Source organism: Gymnoscopelus braueri (assembly GCF_963280865.1).
Source record: "Gymnoscopelus braueri genome assembly, chromosome: 14".
Classification (NCBI taxonomy): Eukaryota; Metazoa; Chordata; class Actinopteri; order Myctophiformes; family Myctophidae; genus Gymnoscopelus; species Gymnoscopelus braueri.
This window is the reverse complement of record NC_137619.1, coordinates 4,052,095-4,079,594: the sequence shown is the minus strand read 5'-3', so window position 1 is coordinate 4,079,594 and position 27,500 is coordinate 4,052,095. Positions and strand designations below refer to the sequence as shown.

The 27,500-nt window shown below is 40.6% G+C and overlaps 1 protein-coding gene across 1 annotated transcript in view; it reads right to left on the bottom strand.

Moving 5' to 3' along the window:
* The window catches only part of eml4 (EMAP like 4), a 77,879-nt gene that overhangs the window by 46,708 nt on the left and 3,671 nt on the right, over nucleotides 1-27,500 (bottom strand). Inside the window, exons 2-4 of the mRNA XM_080449940.1 lie at nucleotides 9,614-9,793; nucleotides 7,230-7,356; nucleotides 2,400-2,699 (exon numbers count right to left, since the gene is read on the bottom strand). Coding sequence (XP_080306066.1) covers nucleotides 2,400-2,699; nucleotides 7,230-7,356; nucleotides 9,614-9,793 — 607 coding nt within the window. The remainder of the gene's footprint in view (nucleotides 1-2,399; nucleotides 2,700-7,229; nucleotides 7,357-9,613; nucleotides 9,794-27,500) is intronic.

Genomic DNA, 27,500 nt, shown 5'->3' with positions numbered 1-27,500 from the left:
AACAGTTAGACGGGTTGTAAATAGAACAGTTAGACAGGTTGTAAATAGAACAGTTAGACAGGTTGTAAATAGAACAGTTAGACAGGTTGTAAATAGAACAGTTAGACAGGTTGTAAATAGAACAGTTAGACAGGTTGTAAATAGAACAGTTAGACAGGTAGGAGGAACTGTCATTTCCTCAGATGGGGCAGAGAGAGAGAGAGACAGGTGAAGATCAGACACACAGGTAAACATCAGAGAGACAGGTACAGATGCACAGATCAGATAGAATGGTAAATATCAGACACACAGGTAAAGATCAGTCAGACAGGTAAAGATCAGAGCGACAGGTACAGATCAGAGGGAATGGTAAATATCAGACACACAGGTAAACATTCAGTACAGACAGACAGGCAGCCATCAGACAGACAGGTAAAGATGTGAGAACAGAGGTCATGTATATCTCCATCCAGCAGGGGGCAGGGCAGGCAAAAAGGAACAGACATGCATTGTTGCTTCTACACCTTCTGACACTGATCAAAGATCAATTCTTTAGGAAGATAGCTTATCATCCCAGTGGCTCTCTAACTAGTCACAAACGGACACACACACACACACACACACCCACCCACCCACACCCACACCCACACACACACGCACACACACACGGCCACTTACGGAAGACCATCTTTTCACTTTTTCCATTTCGCCCATGCTATTTAAGACCTAGAGTATAATATAATATTCTGTATGCATCAAATAAACTCACCTCTTCTGCCTAATTATCCAAGCTTTAGAAATAAAACTAAAGCCCAATAACTTGAATGAAAGTTTTGGCAACTCCGCATCAAAATACATTTCAGTTATAGTACATAATATACATTCATACACGTACACGTTCATTTGATGCATATCAAGTATGAAGGCATACAGAATATTATACTCCACGTTTTGTATAACTGTATAGCTTGTATGTTCTATAACTTGTACAGTGGGTCTTAAATAGCCTGGGCCAAACGCCGTGAAAAGAGGATCTTCCGATACGGGAAGTTAAGGCGATGTGGGCAGTCTTGTGTTTTTTCTCTCTATTGTTTGTCTTGGACTGCACCCCAGTAGCTACGATAAGGACAGCGAGGAAGTGATGATGTCACTTCCTGTCTGGCCAGCCGTTCTCTCGTCATGCTCAAAGCAGAGGTCATGACACTTCCTCTGTGGGGGTCAAGGGTCGTGGATCAAGGGTCAAAGGTGAAGAAGGGTTTGGGAAGATGTAGCTTTCAATTAAAATGAACACGTCTATAGAGAGCCTTTGATGTTGACCTCAAGTCAACTCCGTACCAGGTGTCATTTAACTCTGAGCGTACAGATGGAACCAAATGGACCCCTACGGGTCCATTTGGTTCCATCTGTACACTCTCAGAGGTAGAGTTATAAGGACCAAAGTGATAAATGAACACAAAGGATTTCTCTCTCTCTTTCTTAACTTCTAATATATTTAAACAGACAGACAGAAGGCAGAAATACAGACAGACAGGCCGAGAGACAGACAGACAAGGCATTATAGATCATCCCCCGCCTCAGGAAACCAATGCGAACACGAAGCCCCTCCCCTACAGGAAGTGAGAACACTCAGTAAGGAAATGACAGAGCGTTGCAGGTGTGAGTCAGGGTGCGCTTCTCGGTTCCCTGTATTTCAAGCAAACTGCAGCGGAGGTGTGACTCTTCACTGAACTCACAATTTGAATCAGTTAACCAATTCAATCCGGGAACACATCTCTATCATTTTAAGATTTCTTTAGCTATTCAAAAATAGCACATCTCCAAATTAGATCTGCAAGTATTTTGAAAAATTGTGAAGACTTGTGCAAATCTTTGATATACATTTTAACTCAAATCTGCTTCTTGGGGTCCCTGGAACAAAATGTTTTGAGATGGGGGTCAATATAAAATAAAAACAAAAAGCCTTCTATTTTGAACAAATTGCCATAAAAACTGCATTTCACTGAATGCATTCAGTGAAATGCTGCATTCACTGAAATGCTATGGTCGCTAATTGCGACTCTTTCCACTACCATTTCTTATTTGTAATGTTTCTCTGGCAGTTTCCTAGTAAACACAATGCTGTAGCAGGCAAAAAGGGGGGGGCCACTTGGATTCAGAAACCGGCGAAAGGGGGTACAGAAGCCCAAGACGTTTAAGAACCACTGTTAAAGAGTTAGAACGTAGTTAAAGGGTTAGCACGCAGTTAGCTAAAAGGTTAGCACGCAGTTAGCTAAAAGGTTAGCACGCAGTTAGCTAAAAGGTTAGCACACAGTTAGCGAAAAGGTTAGCACGCAGTTAGCTAAAAGGTTAGCTAAAAGGCTAGCAACAGCAGCCGTCAGCTTAAAAAGGGGTTTTCGATTGACAAGGTGTGGCGGTGAAACCTTTTGGAGGGGGAGGGGGACGGGCCCGGGCCCTTGCCGCCGCCGTCCGCTGTGTGGGCCGCCGTGCCTCTGTGGGGCGTGGCCTGTGGGGTGGGGGGGTGCGGGGAGGGGGGGTGCGAGGAGGTGGAGGGGGAGGGGGAGGCGTGGGAGGTGCCGGGGGAGGAGGCAGCGGCGCTGATGCCGTCCTGATGCTCCTGGATGTCCTCCATCTGGGAGGAGGAGCGAACGCTTCCTCCTCCGCTACTGTCCTTCCTCCTCTCTCCTCCTCCTCCTCCTCCTCCTCCTCCTACTCCTACTCCGCTGTGGGAGGACACGTCAGAGCAGTGAGACACGGGACAGACAGACAGACAGACAGACAGACAGACAGACAGTGTAGAACGTGGAATTTGGGACGGATAAACAGCAAAAGTTAAAGGAGCCCAGGAGGTCCTGGGCTTTTCCCCTCTCTCCCCTCAGACAGACAGACAGACAGACAGACAGACAGACAGACAGACAGACAAGTCACCCCATGGAGACTTGAATTCATGGATTTTGTTTTTGTTTTTGTCACATTCCTAAGCCAACATTTTATGACCGGCAGCGGTTCCGGTAAGAGACACAAAGGAGACTCTTTGTGTCTCCTACCGGAACCGCTGCTGGTCATCAAATTATTGGCTTAGGAATGCGACAAAAAATAATAATAATAATCGGCATTGGACAGGCGGGAAACTATAGACGAATCCACAGACGCGCTGCCTGTAGCTGCCTGTAGGCGGCCATCGCTGCGGTGTCGCGTCCGCGGAGCGTTGACGCCGCAGCGATGGCTGCGCGCAGGGCAGCGCTCCGTGGATTCGTGTATAGCTGAACGATTGCAGAGTGTCTGCCATTATTTGACCTGAGCTACACCTTCTGACAGTTCTGCTTGAATGCTGTCAGACACGTTAGCCTACCAGACCGGTACTGTTAATCCCGCTAGTGTTACAGTAGCACCGGCGCGTAAAACAAATACATATTTAAGGCTTACAGTGAAAGCGTGCTCAAGCATGGATGAGCGCTCGCGGCCGGTTACAATTACAATTTAGGCGTTTAGCAGACGCTCTTTATCCAGAGCGACTTACAGTAAGCAGGTTAACCCTTTAAGTCCTGGAACGCATCTGTGTCACTTCTTGATTTGAGCTAAAAAGCATTATTTTACACTTTGGCTATTGGGCTATTTGGCTATTGGGCTATTTCACGATTTTAAAAAAAATAGCAGATCTACAAGCTCATAGCGCGGCGCTATGAGCTTGTATATCTGCTATTTTTGAAAAATCGTGAAAATGTGTGCAAATCTTTGAATATATATATTCTTTTACAGCAAACATTAACTCAAATCTTTGCTTCAGGGGGTCCCTGGAACAACATATTTTGAGATGGGGGTCCGCGGCCAAATTCATATCATTTTGGGGGTCCTTGACATGAAAAAGTTTGCTTTTTCAGAAAAAACTTTTAGGATTTAGAAGACATTTTTGCAGAATCGGAACCTCAGGCCTCAATTGGTTAATCACATACATCAAATGCATAGAGACAGTGTAGCGCCTCAGTAATCTAGGATCATAGGTAAACCAAGAACCTAGCATCAGTGTGAACATTAAAATAATATTTAAACAAAAAGAACTATAGAAACTATAGGATACCAGGTCAACAAAATGAACCTGGCATTTGCCAATCAGAATGCCAGCATACAAGGATTTGTCAGTAACGTCACTGTCAAGCGACAGTTCCAGACTTTCAGACTCAATGGATGCCGTATCAAAGACCGTCAGCTCACTCCACTTTGGTTGAATTGATTTTATAAACACACTAATTGAGCCCCTAATCAAAAAGTATATGGAGATTTTTTTATGGATCTTTTATGGCGCAACGTTCCCCCGAAGTTGCTGATCATTCGAGGTTCAAATATTTATTTTGACATCCTAATAACTTATACGTACAATAATGGCTCTTTACTTTGGGGGGATGAGTGTTTTCCGTCCGAACCAAATGAACCTGTAAGGCACGGGTCCATTTGGTTCCATTTGTTTCAGTTTCAGAGTTAAATTAACACACATCCCAGAGATCCCAAAACATTTGTCCTAAACAAATGTCTCATAAGGGGTGTCCTTCACCCTAACCCATACCAATCTGGGACGTTTCTCGAAATGAAAGACGTTGAAGAATTACTGAACTCAAAGACAGCAATGAGTAAAACAGTTTTTTGGATGGAGTGACAGTGAGTGAGGACGCTTCCATTGTGCTTCAGAGCTGAAGACATGTCCCTGCCTGTCCGACACACATAACCATCAGGCCTGTCCTCACACAGCGCCGGAGGGGACTATTATGGGATGTGTGCTGAGGCACTGCTAGGAGGAGAAACCAGTTCACCAACAAGTACGGCTTCACTGCAGTTCTCTCTGTGAAAAAAAAACCATTAGACTGAAGGACTTCCTCTCAATGACACCAAGTAGACTGGAGAGTTCTTTATGAATTATAAAACACATTAGGTTAAAGAGTTACATTAAATAGTTGTTTTAGAATAAAACCATTACATTAAAGAGTTGTTTTAGAATAAAACCATTACATTAAAGAGTTGTTTTAATATAAAACCATTACATTGAAGAGTTGTTTTAGAATAAAACCATTACATTAAATAGTTGTTTTAATATTAAACCATTACATTAAAATAGTTATTTTAATATAAAACCATTACATTAAAGAGTTGTTTTAGAATAAAACCATTACATTAAAGAGTTGTTTTAATATAAAACCATTACATTAAAGAGTTGTTTTAGAATAAAACCATTACATTAAATAGTTGTTTTAATATTAAACCATTACATTAAAATAGTTATTTTAATATAAAACCATTAGATTAAAGAGTTTTAAAATAAAACCGTTACATTAAATAGTTTTAAAATAAAACCATTACATTAAATAGTTGTTTTAGAATAAAACCATTACATTAAATAGTTGTTTTAATATAAAACCATTACATTAAATAGTTGTTTGAATATGAAACCATTAGATTAAATAGTTGTTTTAATATAAAACCATTACATTAAATAGTTTTAAAATAAAACCATTACATTAAATAGTTGTTTTAGAATAAAACCATTACATTAAATAGTTGTTTTACTATAAAACCATTAGATTAAATAGTTGTTTTAATATAAAACCATTACATTAAATAGTTTTACTATAAAACCATTACATTAAACAGTTGTTTTAATATAAAACCATTAGATTAAATAGTTATTTTAATATAAAACATTACATTAAATAGTTGTTTTAAAATAAAACCATAAGATTAAATAGTTGTTTTAGAATAAAAAATTACATCAAATAGTTGTTTTAATATAAAACCATAACATTAAATAGTTGTTTTAGAATAAAACCATTACATTAAATAGTTGTTTTAATATAAAACCATGACATTAAATAGTTGTTTTAGAATAAAACATTACATCAAATAGTTGTTTTAATATAAAACCATGACATTAAATAGTTGTTTTAGAATAAAACCATTACATTAAATAATTGTTTTTAAAATAAAACCATTAGCCTGAAGACTTATCTCAATACGACCAGTTGACTGGAGACTTCGTCATGAATAAGACTATTAGGTTAGACTGAGAGTTATCTCAATAAAACTATTACATTATATAGTTGTTTAAAAATAAAACCATTACATTAAAGAGTTATCTAAAAAAAAAATCTATTAGACTAAAGAGTTATTTATAAAATAAGGTAATTAGATTATAGTAGTGGTTCTCAAAGTAAGGTCCAGGGCCCTCAGAGTTCCTTGACTCTTGGGGTTCTTAATGGACCCTTACAGGTCTGTAACTCTGAGAGTGTACACATGGAACCAAATGGACCCTTACAGGTCTGTAACTCTGAGAGGGTACACATGGAACCAAATGGACCCTTACAGGTCTGTGTACACATGGAACCAGACCATGTGTACACTCTCAGAGTTATGGGATTCTTTGACATATAGAAAGTTTGAGAGTTCTCTCAGATTAACCGATTGACTGCCAGAATTATATCAGATTTTTAGCTGTTGCCTGCCAGAGATTTTTCATTGAAAAAAAAAGTACTCAGGAGCCGAGATACAGAATTTTTAAGTTTTAAGTTAACAAGGAAGTGGATAGGAGTCTAGATCTTCAAAAAAATCATATCTCCTTGGTCTTTGGGTCAAATTTTAAAAACGCATTTATATGCGTTATTGGCAGGCAAGTGATGGATTCTAAAGAACGCATATATGCGTTATTGGCAGGACTTATTTTTAATATGACTAAAAAGCCATTATATTTGTCTTATCTAAAACTATTACATTAGAGTTTTTTTCAATACAATCGTTAAGACAGGAGAGAAGAGGTTATGTTTATCATTAGCATTTATGTAAAACAGAATGTCATGTAATAATACATTAAAGACAGGAGATACAGGGCAGGTGCAGTGATCGATCCATCCATCAATCAATCAATCAATCAATCAATCATCCAGCTGTGACTGATGTTCCAGTGGGACCTGTAAATATGAATTTATTTGAAATAGAAAGGAGAATAGACCAAGACGTTGCACATAGACACGTACTTGCGTACAGTCGTGTGAGTAAACCCTTTAAGACCTGGAACACATCTGTGTCACTTTAGATTTCTTTGGCTATTCAAAAATAGCAGATATACAAGCTCATAGCGCGGCACCGAGTGCCGCGCTATGAGCTTGTAGATCTGCTATTTTTGAAAAAAAGTTTGGGAAAAAAAAAAATGATTTAGAAAATAATTTAAGAATGGCCTCAGGTCTTATGGGTTAAGTAAGTAAGTGCTGTACCTCTTGGCGGCCGAGGACAAGGTGTCCTTCCTGGACACGGAGAGGGGGGTGGAGTCTCTCTGGGACTTCCTGGCGGAGCCGTTGGTGATGCAGGACAGAGAGTAGGCCTCGCGCAGCGGCGTCCCGCCTGTAGGGGGCAGCAACACACCACATGAACAGATAAACTACTATAAACTATAAAAACTACTATAAACTATAAACACTACTATAAACTATAAACACTACTATAAACTGTAAACACCTCCTGGACATTTAAACCCTCTATCTCAGTGGGTTCCCAAACGTTTTAGCTCAAGACCCAAAAGAGAAATTAGACGTTATTAGACGAAATTAGACCCATACGATTGAAAATAGCAGATCTACAAGCTCACAATGCGGCGCGAAGAGACACATTGTGAGCTTGTAAATCTGCTATTTTCACTACTTATAATTATTTATTATTAAGTGTTTTTTTTTAAGTATATTTTTTTATAGAAATGATTATATTATTTTATTTTATTTATGAAATACTTTAGATTTTTTTTTATTGATGAAAAGTTGAGATTTTTTGTTTAAACATTTTAAAATCTTTTAAAATAATATATATATATATATATATATATATATATCATTTCAATTTAATTGCAATCCATAAAAATTGCTCTGTGACCCGAACATGGGCCCCAACCCACTGTTTGGGAAACAGTGGTCTAGAACTAGTAAACTAGACTAAACTAGTTAGCTAGTTAGCTCTGTACTTGGACCGCCTTTGTCTTTTTTTCATCTACACCAAATCTCTTCACCAAAAATAGCCGATCTACAAGCTCACAACGTGACACGTTGTGAGCTTGTAGATGTCTGTCAGTGTGAGCTTGTCTGTCTGTCAGTGTGTGTGTCTAACAGGAAATCCTTAAATGACCTCCAACGACTGAAAGGAAGCGAGTACGGGGGCGGACACACACACACACACACACACACACACACACACACACACACACACACACACACACACACACACACACACACACACACACACACACACACACACACACACACACACACACACACACACACACACACACACACACACACACACACACACACACACACACACACACACACACACACACACACACAATGGTTTCGATCTTATTCCTGAAAGTTAATGAGCTGAAACAAGCACAGAAGCCAGTAGTTAGTGTGTGTGTGTGTGTGTGTGTGTGTGTGTGTGTGTGTGTGTGTGTGTGTGTGTGTGTGTATTGAGCAACACATGAAAACCCCCACTGCTCCCTGTAACTGTAACACACAGCAATCCACCGCTGTGAGCTTGTAGATCAGTGATTTTCACCAGTTTGGGTCCCAGGAGGGAGACATAACATTTCTCTGTTGAGTCTCCAGCTAAAAGGTTTGGGAACCACCGCTGTATAGCAATGATTACTGTCAGAACATACAGCTATTTAACACTTATTTGAACTTTGCATGGCGTCGTATACAGTAAAATACCATATAGGGTCATCTTAGCATGGTGTCATATACAGTAAGAACTTTGTTCCAAACATAAACATATCAGCCCGTGATTTTGTTGTTCAGGTATGTGACTGTGTTGTTTATGACAGTGGTTCTCAAAGTGGGGTCCCGGGACCCCCAGGGGTTCTTGAGGGAGTTCCAGGGGGTCCCCAGCTAAATGATAGATAGTTAGGAACCAAATGAACCCTTATGGGTCTGTAAATCAGACAGAGAGTACAAATGGAACCAAATGGACCCATTAAATTAACATAGATTTTACAATATAAATTGGGGTCCCAGAGATATAAATGTCATTACATGGGGGTCCGTAGCCTAATGCATGCATTTCAAACTGGGGGTTTGATATTAAAATGGTTGAGATTGAGAATCACTGCCGTAAAAATATTCTCTTATGGGGGTCCCTGGCATATCTGTTCAAATGGGTGTCCAGCTAATAAGTGTCAATTTGGGGGTCCTTGACAAGTTTGAGAACCACTGGTTTATGATATTGAGTTACATTTGATAACGTCTGTGTTTGGAGAAAATTGATTTATCTTCGTACTCTTTGGATACATTTGTACTTAAGTCAGTTGATGCTTCATATCCATATGAGTAAGATTGCCAGGCTGATGCGTTTATTTTTGGAACACAGTTCTTATATGACGCAATCTAAGATTTCTCTATTGTATTTATTTTCAATGTAAACCAGCGGGCTAGCGCCCTCTAGTGGGTGGGACTGTCGGGTCTCTGCTCTACATGTAAAGTGTGACTTGTTGTGATTTGACATTTTAATAAAATGTAATTGAATTGAAAATAGTGGCAGTGATGTCACACTTGGGTTCTCTAGAGTAGTACTAGTACTGTTTAAATCACTACGGTCAAGTGTCAGAGGTGGTGACCTTTGCCCCCTGTGTGCTTCTTGACGCTGGGAGGGGCGGAGTCTTCGGAGGCAGCCAATCGGCGGAGGACGTCGGCCAGCGCTGCCTTCATCACGGTGATGTCATCGTCCTGCTGCTGGACCCGGAGCTCCAGAGACGCCAGGCGGTCCTGGACGTCACTGACCCCCGACATGCTGTCATCTGGAGAGACAGACAGGCAGTTAGACATGATGTGATCTGGAGAGACAGACAGGTTGTTAGAAAGACAGACAGGCAGTTACAGACATGATGTCATTTAGAGAGACAGACAGGCAGTTAGACACGCTGTCATGTGGAGAGACAGACAGGTTGTTAGAGAGACAGACAGGCAGTTAGACATGATGTGATCTGGAGAGACAGACAGGTTGTTAGAGAGACAGACAGGCAGTTAGACACGCTGTCATGTGGAGAGACAGACAGGCTGTTAGATACACAGACATGCAGTTAGAGAGACAGACAGGCAGTTAGACATGATGTCATCTAGAGAGACAGACAGGTTGTTAGAGACACAGACAGGCAGTTAGACACACTGTCATGTGGAGAGACAGACAGGCAGTTGGACACGCTCTCATGACATGTGGAGAGACAGACACGCAGTTAGAGAGACAGACACGCAGTTAGAGAAACAGACAGACAGGCAGTTAGAGAGACAGACAGGCAGTTAGACATGCTGTCATCTGGAGAAACAGACAGGTTGTTAAAGAGACAGAAATGCAGTTAGAGACAGACATGCAGTTAGAGAGACAGACATGCAGTTAAAGAGACAGACAGGCAGTTAAAGAGACAGACAGGCAGTTAGACATGCTGTCATCTGGAGAGACAGACAGGTTGTTAAAGAGACAGAAATGCAGTTAGAGAGACAGACATGCAGTTAGAGAGACAGACATGCAGTTAGAGAGACAGACAGGCAGTTAAAGAGACAGACAGGCAGTTAAAGAGACAGACAGGCAGTTAGACATGTCATCTGGAGAGACAGACAAGTAGTTAGAGAGACAGAAAGGCAGTTAGAGACAGACAGGTAGTGAGACACACTGTCATCTGGAGAGACAGACGGGCAGTTAGAGAGACAGACAGGTAGACTGTCATCTAGAGAGACAGACAGGTAGACTGTCATCTAGAGAGACAGACAGGTAGACTGTCATCTAGAGAGACAGACAGGTAGACTGTCATCTAGAGAGACAGACAGGTAGACTGTCATCTAGAGCAGTGGTTCTCAAACTTTTCAGGCCGTTCCCCACAAAATCATGTCAGTCCCGACCCACAGGCTGAGAGCCACTGATCCAGAGAGAGCGACAGGCATATTACTGCTACTACCAGATAGAAAGGCAATAAATAATGAACTACACACTGGCTCATTATGTATACATCATCTACAAGGTGTTCATCAGCACACCAACACCAGGGAGTGCCACAGGGATGTGTGTTGAGCCCCTTACTGTGTACACCAAGCTAAACCAATGACTCTTAGCGGTCCATCAGCCGTCACTTACCTACCTTCCTCCAATACTGGGGAAAGCTTTCGCTGAAAATAGCAGATCGACAAGCTCACTTGTCGATCTGCTATGTTCAGCGAAAGCTTTCCCCACAATACGGACGCTGGGGGATATAGCCGATCTACAAGCTGCTCGTAGATGAACATTTTATAAATGTTTTGAAGGTTTGTGAAAATCTTCACCGATAATGATATGCCCAAAACAGGGGCAAAAAATAATGTCTAATGAAATACTTTTTCTTTTTTTTACTAATTAGAACATTTTTCAATTTAACCCATTAAGACCGGGAACACATCTTTGTGTCATTTTTTTTAATTTCTTTAGCTATTCAAAAATAGCAGATATACAAGCCCGTGCCGCGCTATGAGCTTGTAGATCAGCATTTTTTTTTTTAAATCGTGAAAATGTGTGCAAATCTTTGAATATATATTATTTTCTTTAAAGCAAAACATTTGTAACTATTTGCTTCTTTTTTGCTTGTTTTCTTGTGGTGCTCAAACTTTTTCATGTCAAGGACCCCCCCCAAAATGATATGTATTTGGCTGCGGACCCCCCCCATCTCAAAATATTTTGTTTCAGGGACCCCCAGAAACAAAGATTTGAGTTAAAAATGTTCGCTTTAAAAAAATATATATATATTCAAAGATTTGGACAAATATTCAGGATTTTTCAAAAAATTGCAGATCTACAAACTTGTAGATCTGCAATTTTTGAATAGCCAAAGAAATCTTAAAATGACACAGATGCATTCCCGGTCTAAAAGGGTTAAGAGACGTCAAAACACCATGAGAGACAAAAACGCCATTAGACCCAAAATCTCTGGGCTCTAATCCAGGCCTTTATCTGCCCGCTCACACACAACCACTCTGGACTGTGACAACGTGGTTTCACACGTCACGACAACCATCTCCACCTCCATGTCAGCAAGACAACGGAAATGATAATGTGTGGGTGGGTGGGTGTGCCACACACCACCTCATCAATAAGCAAACAGCTGAAATGGTTGACAGTGTCAAATACCTCAGAGTATATTATCTCACACACACACACACACACACACACACACACACACACACACACACACACACACACACACACACACACACACACACACACACACACACACACACACACACACACACACACACACACACACACACACACACACACACACACACACACACACCCTCTAGGTACAGGTACACAACACTGAGGTACACACACACAACACGGAGATACACACAACACTGAGCTGCTCACACAACACGGAGATACACACAACACTGAGCTGCTCACACAACACTGAGATACACACAACACAGAGATACTGTACACTGAAGTGTAGAAGGGCAGCCAAAGCCACCTTAAACAACAGGCCTTAATGAACAGTCATGAGTATACAGTTTGTGCTGCTGTTGTTGTTATTGTAGTTTTGTTAGTGTGCGGTCATATGAATAGTGATTTGAAAATGAATAGTGATATGTCATATCAGTGTTTCCCCTAGCCAGAAGTTAAAGGTATGGGGGAGGAATGTGCCGCGTGCATATTTATGCTCAAACACAAAGTCTTATATCTTATATAGTACATGTGCACAGTAATAATCTGTATAGTTTACATATGAACTGTCTCCAGATTTAGGAAAATATACTTTTTATTTGACAAAACAAAGTATAGACAAAAGTATACAAATCAGTCAGTCACACATCAACAACTAGTGATGGCACAGATGGCATCCTGCCTGAGAGCATTTGAGCATTATATCAATGCATTTGAGCATTATATCAATGCATTTGAGCATTATATCAATGCATTTGAGCATTATATGCATTTGAGCATTATATCAATGCATTTGAGCATTATATCAACGCATTTGAGCATTGATATATATATTTTTTACAGACAAAATCATACTGTGGCGGTCGGATTTAAAGGGGAAATCCACCCATTTTCAATATTTAACTATGTCATTAATATAGCATAAAGGAGTTGTGTGGAAATAAGAAAAAATTAACATTGCAAAAAAATTAACATTGCAAATTACACTGTGATGACTCATCATGGTGTAATTTGCAATGTTAATTTTTTTGCAATGTTAAATTTTTTTGCAATGTTAATTTTTTTTTAAATTTTTTCTTATTTCCACACAACTCCTTTATGCTATATTAATGACATAGTTAAATATTGAAAATGGGTGGATTTCCCCTTTAAGGGGTGGCTTAATGCATACAGGGGAAACACTGCATATGAATAGTGATTTGAAAATGAATTTCCCCTTGAGGACGGTTAAGTCTAGGGACGTGACGATTCACCATATTTTCATATGAGGTTCTCACACATTTTCCCCCTTATTTAACTAAATGAAATTCCAAATTATGATTATTATTTTAAAAACAATTCAGAAAAAAAACTAGGAAACATTATTTCTCTATCAAATGAAAGAATGGTTCAGGGCTATGGTTAATGTGTACTAGGGTGACCACCCGTCCCGAAATTCGCGGGACAGTCCCGAAATTGGACCCTCTGTCCCGCGTCCCGCACAAGCAGGGCAATGTCCCGAAAATCAAAGTTATGGGAAAAAAAAAAAAAAAAAAAATTTATTTTATAAAAAAAAAAAAAAGTTCATTAAATTTTGAAGTTAACTTGCAATACCCTCTTATATCTAATCCTAACCCTAAAACCAAAGTAAAGAAACCAAAAACTGGAAAAAAAACGAACCCAATCCGCCCAGAACCGCGAAAAAAACGAACCCAAACCGCCCAGAACCGCAAAAAAAAATTGCGCGGGAGTGGTCCGCATGCGTCCCGCGAAACGGGTTCATCTGTCCCTCAATGGACCTGTCTGGAGGTGGTCACCCTAATGTGTACTCTATAAGAAAAACAGCGTGTGCTGTGAACAAGTGAACTCAAAACTAGGTCACGCACTCTGCTGTTTAAAAAGAGCAACGTGATTCATCTTTCAATTTCAATCATCACGTATCTGTATTGATAATCAACTGTCTTGCTATGAATCGTTATCTCTACTGTTTAAAGGAGAGATCCAGTCTATTAGGTGTTTGCTTTGATGTGTCGCTAATCACTCACCAACATACCAGGGGCAGTTGATTTTTTTATAGAAGCCCCTGTTGTCCATTGTGGAGACCCCTTCCACTGGCATAAAGGAGTGTAATGTGTAAGAACGAAAATCGCCTATTTTAGCAGCTCCAAAGTTCGTTTTTTCCCCACTAACCCTCATTATGCAGTGTCCTGACACTCAAACATGCACTGAATGTCCCTTATGAGCTGCCGTTCATGCAGAACGATGTGGAAGCTAGCCCCCGGTGTTTCCAGATTCTGTGAGAGAAACAAGCAACCAGCTCCGTGTGGAGCAGAGGCTTCTATGAAAAAAGTCAACTGCCCCTGGTATGTTGGTGAGTGATTAGCGACAATTCAAAGAAAACCTGTTTAAAGAAACCACTTTAAACATTATGTTATATACTTTGGCTATACAAAAATAGCAGATATACAGCTACGAGCTTGTAGATCTGCTATTTTTGGAAAATCTTGAACATTTGTGCAAATCTTTGAATATGTATATTTAAAGAAATATATATTCAAAGATTTGCACAAATGTTAAAAAAAAATCAAAAATAGCAGATCTACAAGCTCATATCTTCCCGCGATATATCGCGATACGTTTTCGTGACAATATGTATCGTTTTGGGGGGGAAAAATATCGTTTTATCAATTTTTTTTCTTTTTTTGCAATAATAATAATGCAAAAACAGAAGTATTTGTTGCATTTTCTTTTTCCCCCCCCCACATATTTTCATAATAAAAAAGTGCCATATATCGTATCGTATCGATGTCGTGAGCCCAATATCGTATCGTATCGTTTCATGTAAGTAGTGTATCGGCACAACCTTACTGCCTACCAGTGACATCATGGGCGGGGATTCCGAGCTAATGGAAAACACAGACTCTCTCTTACTAGAAAGTTAGCATGCTGATACAGAAGCTTGTTCTTGCATCAATAAAAAAAAAACACATTTCACAAAGTTTAAAATCTTGATTGAATTGACCAAACCTGCCTACCGATGATGTCACTGGTAGGCAGGTTTCTGAACTATCCACAGTCTACCAACGAGACACAGAGTGAGAAGAACAACAATGGTGCAAATGAAGATAAGGTTGGAAATGGGTGACATGCTCCTTTAAGACAGAAACAGAATACAGTTGAGAGATGGATTATTGGTGTGTGTGTGTGTGTGTGTGTGTGTGTGTGTGTGTGTGTGTGTGTGTGTGTGTGTGTGTGTGTGTGTGTGTGTGTGTGTGTGTGTGTGTGGGTGTGTGTGTGTGTGTGTGTGTCTAAGGAATGTGGCAGTCCATTGTGAAATATGACAAGTACAGAGGTCTTCCTTCCTCGCTTACACACACACACACACACACGCAGGAACGCACACGCACACACACACACACACACACACACACACACACACACACAGGAACGCAGACGCACACACACGCGCGCATGCTTTCTAACTGTAGCTTTGACCTGGAGAGACATCTCACCTGTACTCTCCATTCTATTGTGTTCTACTCTAACTGTACTGAGTTCTATTGTATTTACAATGGAGGCATTTAGCAGACACTCTTTATCCAGAGTGACTTACAGTAAACAAGGTAAACACACACATAGAATGCAGAGAGGCAGTGTAGTGCAGGGTTCCCCAATAGGCGGCCCGCGGGGAGCAACTGTTTTTTTTAAACTTTTTAAATAATAATATCTGTATTACTGTTCAAGGAGACTAACAAACACATCTGTAATTAAATTGTTGATTCTGGACTTATTTAGATTTTCAGTATGTACTACTGGCTGCTGTTAATCTGTATTACTTTTCAAGCAGACTGTAAGAACTAAATATTTTAAGCAAATGGTTGATTCTCAACTTATTTTGTTTCCAAAGTGCATTTTTTTCCTTGTGTGACCCTCAACGCAGGATTTAAGAATCCCAGGCCTAAAATAACACAGTGTCAAATTAGCTCATTAGAGAAAAAAAAACTAAAAATGACTAAAATTTCACAATGCCCCTGGCCCTCGGCTCGGTACCCGAGACATAATTTGGCCCTTGGGGAAAAGTAATTGGGGAACCCTGGTGTAGTGCCTCAGTAAACTAGGCTCACAGGTAAACCAAGAACCTAGAATCAAAGACTAAACTATATAATAATAAAAAATAATCTTTACGTTGAAACTATAGAAACTACAGGATCCCAGGTCAACAAATTAACCTGTCATCTGTCTACACATAACATGCTATCTAGATCATTGGTTTTCAAAGCGGGGTCCGGGGACCCCCAGGGGTCCTTGAGGGAGTTCCAGGGGATCCCCAGCTAAATGATGGATAGTTAGGAACCAAATGAACCCTTATGGGTCTGTAACTCTGAGAGTGTACAAATGGAACCAAATGGACCCAAACGGGTCCATTGGGTTCCATTTGTACACTCTCAAGAGTTAAATCAACATTGATTTTACAATATAAATTGGGGTCCCAGAGATAGAAATGCCATTAAATGGGGGTCCGTACTCAGTAGCCTAATGCATGTCAAACTGGGGGTCCAGTATTGGATTGTACTGTACAGTACTGTATTACATTGTGTTGTGTTGTGTTGTACTGTATTACATTGTGTTGTGTTGTGTTGTGTTGTACTGTATTACATTGTGTTGTGTTGTGTTGTGTTGTACTGTATTACATTGTGTTGTGTTGTGTTGTGTTGTACTGTATTACATTGTGTTGTGTTGTGTTGTACTGTATTACATTGTGTTGTGTTGTGTTGTGTTGTACTGTGTTGCATGTTATTGTATTGTATCATATTGTACAATATCATGTTGTGTCGTGTAGGTCTGCAACAAACGATTATGTTGATAATCGTTTAATCTGCAACCATTTTAACGGATTATAGCTCTTCTTTAGCTATTACCATATGAAAATTAGTTTCAGGCATGTTCTGACTAACAATAAAGACCATGAAGATGACAAATGCATTAAAAAAATAATATGCCTTATAAAATGTTCCCCGGCGGCTGGATCTACCTTATTCAGAATCCAGGTAAAAAAAAAAAAGAAGGTACGGTCATCTACGTCATTTTCTCTGAGTTTGATGGAAATACATGGCAGTCGATGAGAGCCAGGCGGAACAGCTTATGAATAATCACTGTTACTGAACGATTGAGACCTCTGTCCAGGAAAATTAAAGAAGGCATATCACACAATTGTTTTCTGCTGTGTTGCTTTTCAATGTGCATTTTATAAAAGGCATCTAAAGCAGGGGTCTTCAACAGGGGGTCCGGGACCGCAAGGGGGTCCTCAGAGCTACTACTGGGGGTCCGCCAAATCTTTGTGTGATAGGATTTAGTTTTTTTTTACATTAACCACTTGAACCCTAGAATTATTTTTCTGAGGGGAACATTAGCCGAAAATAGCAGATCTACAAGCTCTCAACGCCTCGAGGCGTTGAGAGCTTGTAGATCTGCTATTTTTGGCAAAGAGGCTATAGGTGTAGAGGGATAAAACAACCCAATATGTCTTCTTTTACATTCCTGAACCGATGATATGACAAAGGAACGCAAATCGTTCAGAAACAGTGTTTGTTCACAAGCTGGTCCACCTCTCATCGACTCCAATGTATTTCACTGAACTTCCGGGTCCAGTTTGCCTTCCATGCAAGTCAATGGTGTCTGACTGTCACCGTGGAAACGACCCTAACTTCTAGGGACGGGACGATAATCATTATTATCGTTTATCGTGATAAAAACAACGCTCACAATAAATCGTATAAATTGTGCTCGGTCATACACTGGGATCAATTCACCTTTGCCGAGCTGCGTATCCCGTAACCACTTAAACCCTCTAGAATTGGTGAAAACGCACCTGTAAAGAACGTACTTGATACAGTCTTTTTTTCACACTCTAAATCTCTTTGCCAAAAAAATAGCAGTTGCGACGCGTTGTGAGCTTGTAGATCCGCTATTTTTGGCAAATGTTCCACTCCAGACGATGGATGCTGGGGTTCAAGAAGTGGTTGACAAAAGTGTCTTAAGAGAGTTTTAAGCATTACTTTGATTATCGCGATAATATCATAATCAAATAATCGTGACATGTAGTTTTCATTATGGTCCCTACTACCTTCTTCTATCAATTACCTTGTTCACTTCAGAATCAGTGCCTCGAGTAGTACTTCCTGTCCAACAGGAAGGGAAGTAGTGCAGTGCTAGAAGAAATTCCAGAGCACTGACTCCTGACTCCACTCAATTACTACACATTCATATCTATCTATATGTAATGTATACTGTATATATTTATGTCTATATTATAGTGTTTCAACAGGTGAGTCAGTATGATACGACAGCAGTGACAACTCACACAAATGTGTGTAGGCAGGAACTAGTTGGCATGATGACTAAATTGGGGAGAAAAAAATAAAAAGTAATCCACAGAAATAGCAGATCTACAAGCTCATAGCGCGGCACTCGGTGCCGTGCTATGAGCTTGTAGATCTGCTATTTTTGAATAGCCCAAAGAAATCTAAAAATGACACACGCAAACAAACAAAAAAACATTTGAGGGTGAAGAGGTGAGTTTCAGACTGTGGTGGATCTCTCTCTCTCTCTCTGACTTTATGAAACCCCATATTGTTAGATCTACAAGCTCACAACGCTTGGCGGTGCGTTGCGTGAGCTGTGAGCTCGTGGTAGAGCTTCCATTTTCGCCGCTTTTGTGCAACACTCTTCCTGTATGACACGGCGCGGTAGGGCATTCATCTCACACTCACACGAAAACACTCACTAAAACACACACACACACACACACTAACGCACATGTTGTCTTTATCCCCGTCCTTAATGGAGAGCATTCCTCTCTGTCTCAAATAAACACCGATCATATGTCTCTCTCTCTCTCTCTCTCTCTCTCTCTGAGGGTGTGTCCCGTTTCATTATACTTAATGGTTTTATAGACGACAAGTCTGGGCCTCTCTCTGTCTGTCTGTCTGTCTGTAATATTTCCCTCTCTCACACACACACACTCCCCTTCTCTCCCCCTCTCCCTCTCTCTCTCAAATGTTTAAAGATAATATAATACAGGGGTCTTCAACAGGGGGTCCGGGACCCCTAGGGGGTCCTCAGAGTTACTACAGGCTGGCCGCCAAACCTTTATTTTTTCACCTTAACCACTTGAACCCTAGCGTCCCTTTTCTGAGGAGAACTTTAGCCAAAAATAGCCGATCTACAAGCTCACAACGCCTCGCGCTGCGAGGCGTTGTGAGCTTGTAGATCTGCTATTTTTGGCAAAGAGGTTTGGTGTAGAGGGGAAAAAGAGCAGACCAAGTTAAAAAATAGTTTAATCTACAACACATTTTTATACATTGAGGGGGTCCCTGCTTCATCTCTCTCTCAGCTAGGCGGTCCTTGGCCTGAAAACCTGATAAAGTAGATAATATAAAACCATAAAATATTGTATTTCTAGTATGTTTTTGTTTTTGTCTTTTGTATGGATATTTTTTTCTTATTGTAGTAAAAAGGGTATAGTAGGCATTATAAGCTACACCTTATCGGTCCAAGTATTGTTTCTGTGCCGTTTGTTGTGACTAACTCTGTGACCACAAATGACAGCAGTATATCATTAATGTTTTGCATTTACTTGGTATGAACCTCTCTGTGTGTCTCTCGCTCTCTCTCACACACACACACACACACACACACACACACACACACACACACACACACACACACACACACACACACACTGGACAGGTTTTTCTCGTCACCTCTCCAACATCCTCCTAATCATTTACCTGAAACTAAAAACCGCAAATGATATTTTTAGATCGACACAGAAACTGTGCAACAAGCCGACCACACAGACACACAGTCAACCGGTACGATAAGCTTTAAAACTCCTACATCTACAACATTAGGCCCCGTGCCGTGTCCACTGGGAGGGCGCTCGCCTAGAAGCACTTCCAGGCGCCCGAGTTGAAAATGTTTTGGCTTTCGGCAATTATTACATATTTCGCCTAATTGCAATTATTTGAGATCATCGGAATTCTTTTTACATAAATCAATCAATCAATCGTCAACTTTTCCATGTCGAAAATTCTTCAAAAAATTGCAAAAATATGTATTTTTTTGCTATATTTCTGCTATTTATACATTTTCACAAAAGTATATTATTAAATATGTCAGTTAAGTTTTCAGCCCTGTGTAAGTTTTGATTATGTTAAACCAAACAGAAATTTGAAGTTGCATCAATAGGTTCCAATGTCCAAAGCCAAAAACACAATTAAATCGTCAATCGCAATTATTTGTGTGACGATTAATCTTCAACTTCAATTTGTAATCGTGACAGCCCCTAGGTAGAGGAAAAGTGACCGCAAGGTAAATGCCCAACGCAACGCCAAGTCTGCTGGAGTTTCCAAAAAATCCTGTCAGCTGATCTAAAGGGCCCGGTTGTTGCACAGACAGGGATTAGGCTTTAAACTGGTTTAATCCAGTCACACCAAATGTTAAGCCTCGTTTTCACTCTCATCCTGTTTAGTTTGAAACCATCCTTTAAATCTGGGTTTGCACCCGGTGCCTCCAGTGTGTGCTCCTTGTTTCTACTTTAAATCCTTGATTAGCCCTATTATCTATGCTTTATTTAAACCTTGTTGGTGCATCTGGGTGTAAGTGTGTCAAGAAGGGGCGTAGGTGTTGGACCATGTCCTGAAGGTAAAGGTGTATAGAGCATCGCAGTTCCCGCCCCTTCCGGGTTCCACCGCAAAATACTCAATGCATTTTTCCCATTGACATTTCCAAAAATATTTATATCAATTAATTTAAGCCTAGAATCAAGCCATCCAGGGTCCTGGTGAATCATGACCATAAAACGTTTGATTCTGTGAAAAAACTTTTTTGAAAACGGCAAAACAGAGGGTATTTATTAAATATAGTATATCATATCATTAAATATAAAAATTTTAAAAATCACAGAAAAAAACGTTTTATGGTCATGATTCACCAGGACCCTGGATGGCTTGATTCGAGGCTTAAATTAATTGATATAAATATTTTTGGAAATGTCAATGGGAAAAATGCATTGAGTTTTTCCTTCCGGCACCAGGAAAAACCAGGAAGTGGGCGGGAACTGCGATGCCAGTGGTGTAAAGTAACTAAGTACATTTACTCAAGTACTGTACTTAAGTACACTTTTGAGGATAGAGAATGTTCTATACTTTTACTTCTACTCCACTACATCCCCGGAGGCAAATATTATACTTTTACTCCTCTACAATTATTTAAAAAAACATTAGTAACAAGTTACTTTGTAAAACATTAACCACTTCAGCCATGGCTATTTGAAAATAGCAGATCTACAAGCTCACAAGAAGTATGCATAATGAGTACTTTTACTAGTATATTTTGACACCAATACCTTTGTACTTTTACTCAAGTAATTTGTTTAATTCCGGACTTTTACTTGTAACAGAGTATGTCTACATTGCAGTATTGATACTTTTACTTAAGTAAAAAAAACTTTAACCACCACTGGGTAGAGCCATACGGATATTTTGGCCATTATTTGATAGAATCCCCTCCCTCACATGAGTGGGATGACATTTATATCCTGTATATAGACCCCTTAACAGACGACGTCACACTGATAAGAACCAGTATGCGCTCAATGAAACCCATTCTGTCAGGTCTCGCTAGGACGCGCCTCACAAGCCAACACACACAAGAGGGGGTTGGGGTTAGAGGTTAGAGGGGGTTGGGGTGTGCTGAAACCAGCGAACCCCAAAACAACAGTTTGAGAATTGATTGCGTGTGTCCAGTCTCAATGTTAGTAAACAAATAATTGGTCTATATGGATAATGCACAATGTGAGCAGGACGTCTCACACACACACACCCGGCTCAGAGTCCAATTAGTTTGACTCAGGCCAGGTGCGACTAGTCAGCCATCTCCCGCCTAGGGCCGTCGCCATGACAACATTCAAGTTGACCATTAATTGTCACACAGATAATTGCGATTAACGATTTAATTGTGTTTTTGGCCATTGAACATTGGAGCATAATCAGCATTATGAATAAAAATTACATTTCTGTTTGGCCTTTTTTAGGCTTCGTAATCAAAAAGCGGAAATAGCTGATCTACAAGCTTACAATGCAATCATTTGATGGCCGGTAGGACACACAAGGAGTCTCCTACCGGATACGTTAGCATCTTTCATATGCATCTTTCATTAGCATCTTTCATTAGCATCTTTCCGCCGGTAATCAAATTATTGGCTCAGGAATGTGATAAAAAACAAAAAGATCCTCCTCATAACTTTACGGCTAAAAGGAGAACTTCTCCCAAATGTTTCACGTGAAGCCCTAGACCCCCACATGAAATATTATAATGTAAATAAATATCTCTGCCAGGGACCCCCATAACAGAAGGTGTGTTAAGATGTGAACCAGAGAGCTCTAAACAAAAAAAAGGTGTCGCCCTTAACACCTTTGTGTAAATAAAGAGTTTATTGCGAACGCGGAAGGAGGCGACCAAGTGGAGCTTACTATGTAACTCTGCTTGGGTTGTGTCTCTGTCTGTCTGTATCTCTGTGTGCACTGCCTGTGTGCAGCTCCTCTGAGATAAGTAAATGTCCAATTTAGACGTACCATACATCAAACTGAACACACCTGTCAAGGTTGCGTTTAAGCCCGCCCCTTCCCCCGGAAGCCACGCCCCGGAGAAGGCTCCTAAAAACTCCCCATTGAAACCCCATGTTAAATGAAAAGTGCCCGAATCGCTCCGAAACTTTTTCTACCCCCCCTAAGTGGGGGTCTACGAACAAATACTTCGGGCTCGGATTTTGGCTCCGCCCCCCGGAAGTGGGTGAAACAGGCACTTCAAACACTTTGTTGAATTGTTCAAAAACATTAAAAGTTTTTTTTTGGGGAATTTGTATTTTTCTAAGATGCTCCTTTTAACGCAGATTTTTTTTTGATTATTATTTTTTTTTTTTATTGGTTACTTTTTTTTTAAATATTTTATTTCATTATTTTTTTTAATTTTTTGGCGTTCTTACTTGTAATAATAGACATGTTTACTCTTTGGATTAACCACTTAACCCTTAAGACCGGGAACGCATATTCAAAAATAACAGATATACAAGCTCCACTATGAGCTTGTAGATCTGCAATTTTTTTTTTGTGTTTTTTTAAACCGGACATTTCTAACTCAAATCTTTGCTTCTGGGGGTCCCTGGAACTAAACATTTTACAAATATTCGCTTTAAAAAATATATATTCCAAGATTTGCCAAAAATATTTTTTCAAAAATAGCAGATCTACACGCTCATAGCGCGGCACTCGGTGCCGCGCTATGAGCTTGTAGATCTGCAATTTTTTTTGCAGGAAAATAGCAGATCGACAAGCTCACATCCCCACAATAACAAGACAACAGAAGAGACACTAGCATAGAGTCCTGAGTTGTGTGTCGGTGTGTGTGCACTGTGAGGGTAGAAGTAATGTGTGTTTGTTGTTTCTCCTCTCCTTGGCACGCACGCACACACAAACACACACAAAAACACAAACACAGACACGCATTCCAACTAGCCCCTGTTTCTAATTAAACCTACAACCCAAACACAGACACAGTGTACACACACTGTCACACACACACACACAGCACTACAGTACAAGATCTGCTGCAACAGAGAATCAGTCAAATGTTGATACTCTTCACACAAATTGTCATCATGTGTGTTGTGCGTGCATGCATGCGTGTGGAACAGGGCACACTCCACTTGGAATGTGAGCGCCTATAGTCTGGAACCGGCAGTAACACACACACACACACACACACACACACACACACACACACACACACACACACACACACACACACACACACACACACACACACACACACACACACACACACACACACACACACACACACACACACACTTTGGCAGAGTTCCAGCTGTGACTGACTGTGCTGTACATTGATTCTCCAACTACACCCCCCCCCCCCCCCCCACTGACATTTTACATTTTAAAGGAACAGCGTTGTGTTCTTTACATTGAGCTCTGTGAGCCTCGCTTCCACCAAACGCTAAGCTACGTCTGCTTATAGAAACCATCTTCATTGTTTGTTAACTTTTTGTGTAAATTAACTCCCCACTTGGTCCTCAGAGTACAGGGGGTCCGCCAAATCTTTGTGTGATATGATTTATTTATTTTTACATTAACCACTTGAACCCTAGCATCCCTTTTCTGAGGAGATCTACAAGCTCACAACGAGGCGTTGTGAGCTTGTATATCTGCTATTTTTGGCAGAGTTATAGGTGTAGAGGGGAAAAAGAGCAGCAAAAGTTTAATCTGAAACACAATTTTATACAATATAGAGGGGGGACCCTGCTTCATCTCTCTCTCAGCTAGGGGGTCCTTGGCCTGAAAACGTTGAAGACCCCTGCACTACAGCGTCACACAAAAGCATCAAAAGTAGCAGATCTACAAGTTCTAAGAAGCTTGTGGAACGGGAATTTGAATCCTGAAAAGTGTCAGTTTTGGACATAATGAGGTTTCAGCCCGACAGAGATTGTTCTGCTTTCGGTTTTGCTCCCATAACTTCTAACTATAACAGGCCCAGGGGTCTTCAACGTCTTCAGCCCAAGGATGTTTTCAGAGATGAAGCAGGGACCCCCAACTACATGTTGCATAAAATCGCATATTTTGCATATCAAACATTTTCATAGATAGTTTCATAGACGTGGATGTGTGTTTTCAGACAGTTAACCACTTAAACCCCCAATACTTACAAAACTTGTACTTGGTCTGTTCTTTTTTTCCCCTACCCCAAACTTCTTTGCTGAAAAAAATAGCAGATCTACAAGCTCACAACAGCTTGTAGATCTGCTATTTTCAGCTAACGTTCCCCTCAGAATAAAGTGGCTAATGTAAAAAGAAAAAGGTTCTATCACACAAAGATGTGGCGGCACCCCTGTAGTGACTCTGAGTCTGAGGACCCCCTAGGGGTCCCGGACCCCCTGTTGAAGACCTCTGATCTATTATAGGCTTCTTCTGATTGGCCGATAAGAACGTAAGATCGCACCGTGACTGAAGGTTCGATTAAAGATTGAAGCTCAGAGTCTTGTAGATCGGGGTATTTTTTCCTGAATGTTCACCCTAGAATCAGGACGCTAGAATTCATGTGGTAAAGGATTTTTTAGGGTTTTAACTAACTTACTATCAATACCAGTGGTGTGGATAACCTTTTTAGCAAAAGTGTTATTTTTAATCCATTAAGACCGGCATCTGTGTCATTTTGAGATCTCTTTGGCTATTCAAAAATAGCAGAAATACAAGCTCATAGTGTGGCACCGAGTGCTTGTAGATCTGCTTTTTTTTTTTTTTTATAAAGTGAAAATGTGTGCAAATCTTTGAATATATATATATACTAGATGTGAGGGCCGCACATCTAGGCCGGTCCGAGGTTGGTCCAGACAGAGTCCAAAACTCATCATCGTCTCAAAACATTTCGACTGTCATCCCTTCTAAATAGTCAAATTTCAAGATTAAAAAGCTGCTACGAGCTTGTATATCTGCTATTTTTGAATATCCCAAAATATAAAATAATGGTTTTAGCTAAAAATCTAAAGTGACACAGTATGCGTTCCCGGATTGAATGGGTTAATGCAGGGGTCTTCAACGTTTTCAGCCCAAGGACCCCCTAGCTGAGAGAGAGATGAAGCAGGGACCCCCTAGCTGAGAGAGAGATGAAGCAGGGACCCCCACTACATATTGTATAACATTGTGTTTCAGATTAAACTTTTTTTGTTTACTTGGTCTGCTCTTTTTTCCCTCTACACCTATACCTCATTGCCAAAAATAGCCGATCTACAAGCTCACAACGCCTCACCGTTGTGAGCTTGTAGATCTGCTATTTTTGGCTAAAGTTCTCCTCAGAAAAAGGGATGCTATAGGGTTCAACTGGTTAAGGTAAAAAAAAAAAATCATATCACACAAAGATTTGGCGGACCCCCTGTAGTAACTCTGAGGACCCCCTAGGGGTCCTGGACCCCCTGTTGAAGACCCCTGGGTTAATGTATGTCTATAGAAAGGCTGAAGGGCCTCTATCTGCACCTGCAGTGTGTTGAGGAGAGAACGGGGCCCTTCGTCTGCACTGCCACCTCCAAACTACCCCTGTGTTCAGAGTAAACAAAGTTATTACCACGTGAACTGTCAAGAGGTCCCTGTGGGGGGGGGGGGCATTCTGCGATAATAGCACATCTACAACAAGCTCATAACGTGTCGCAATGCGACACATTGCAGGGAGTTCCACTAAGGCAGACTAATGTCTAGCTGGGTCAGAAAAGTAGCCAGCCAAGTGCAAGCGTGTGCGCGCGTGTGTGTGTGTGTGTGTGTGTGTGGGAGTAAAATGGTCTATAACATCAATTATTTCATGGCTCTAAACACTGAAGAAGACCTGAAGAGGTGGAGGACTCGCGACTCACCACGACACATTATAAGGATGACTGTGCTCTCCGTCTAAAAACAGGTCGCGGCGGCGAAAGCTTGGCCAGCATCTACACTGCAGTGTACCTGCAGTGTAGATGTTTTTCAGGTGTTCAAGTGGGCCCTGATTCAGAAAAGGTTTGAGAACCACTGTATTAAAGCATTCATGTCTTTTTTTTTTAGGCGTTTTGAGTTTGTAGATCGAAAAGTTTCTCTTTTTTTTTTAAATACATGAATATAATAATAATAATGAATAACATTTTTATAGCGCTTTTCCAAGTGCTTTACAATGGTTCATTCATTCATACGGGGGGGGGGGCATTGGGAGGTGAAGAGACTAGCGCCGACCGACTCACTGGAGGTAATGTAGGGTTCAGTCTCTTGCTCAAGGACACTCTGGGGGAGCCCGGGATCAAACTGCCCGGGATCGAACTGGGAACCTCGCGGTTCGGCCACTCTACCCCTGAGCCACTGCCGCCCTACATATGAACAAATATATGAACAACTACGCTCAGGTCCAGTCTAGAGCCTGCCTACTGTATCCAGTCATTTGTATATAGGATACATACATAGGATACATACATAGGATACATACATAGGACACATACATAGGATACATACATAAGCACACAGACCATGTCCTCTCTCAAGTATGTAAGTCTGCCATGTGTTTATATAACAAAACAATAAATACTTTTTTTACCATCTAGCATCTAGGTAAACACCACCACACTATTGTAGTGTTTCTATAGGTAAACACCACCACACTATTGTAGTGTTTCTGTAGCTAAACACCACCACGCTACTGTAGTGTTTCTGTAGGTAAACACCACCACACTACTGTCGTGTGTTTCTATAGGT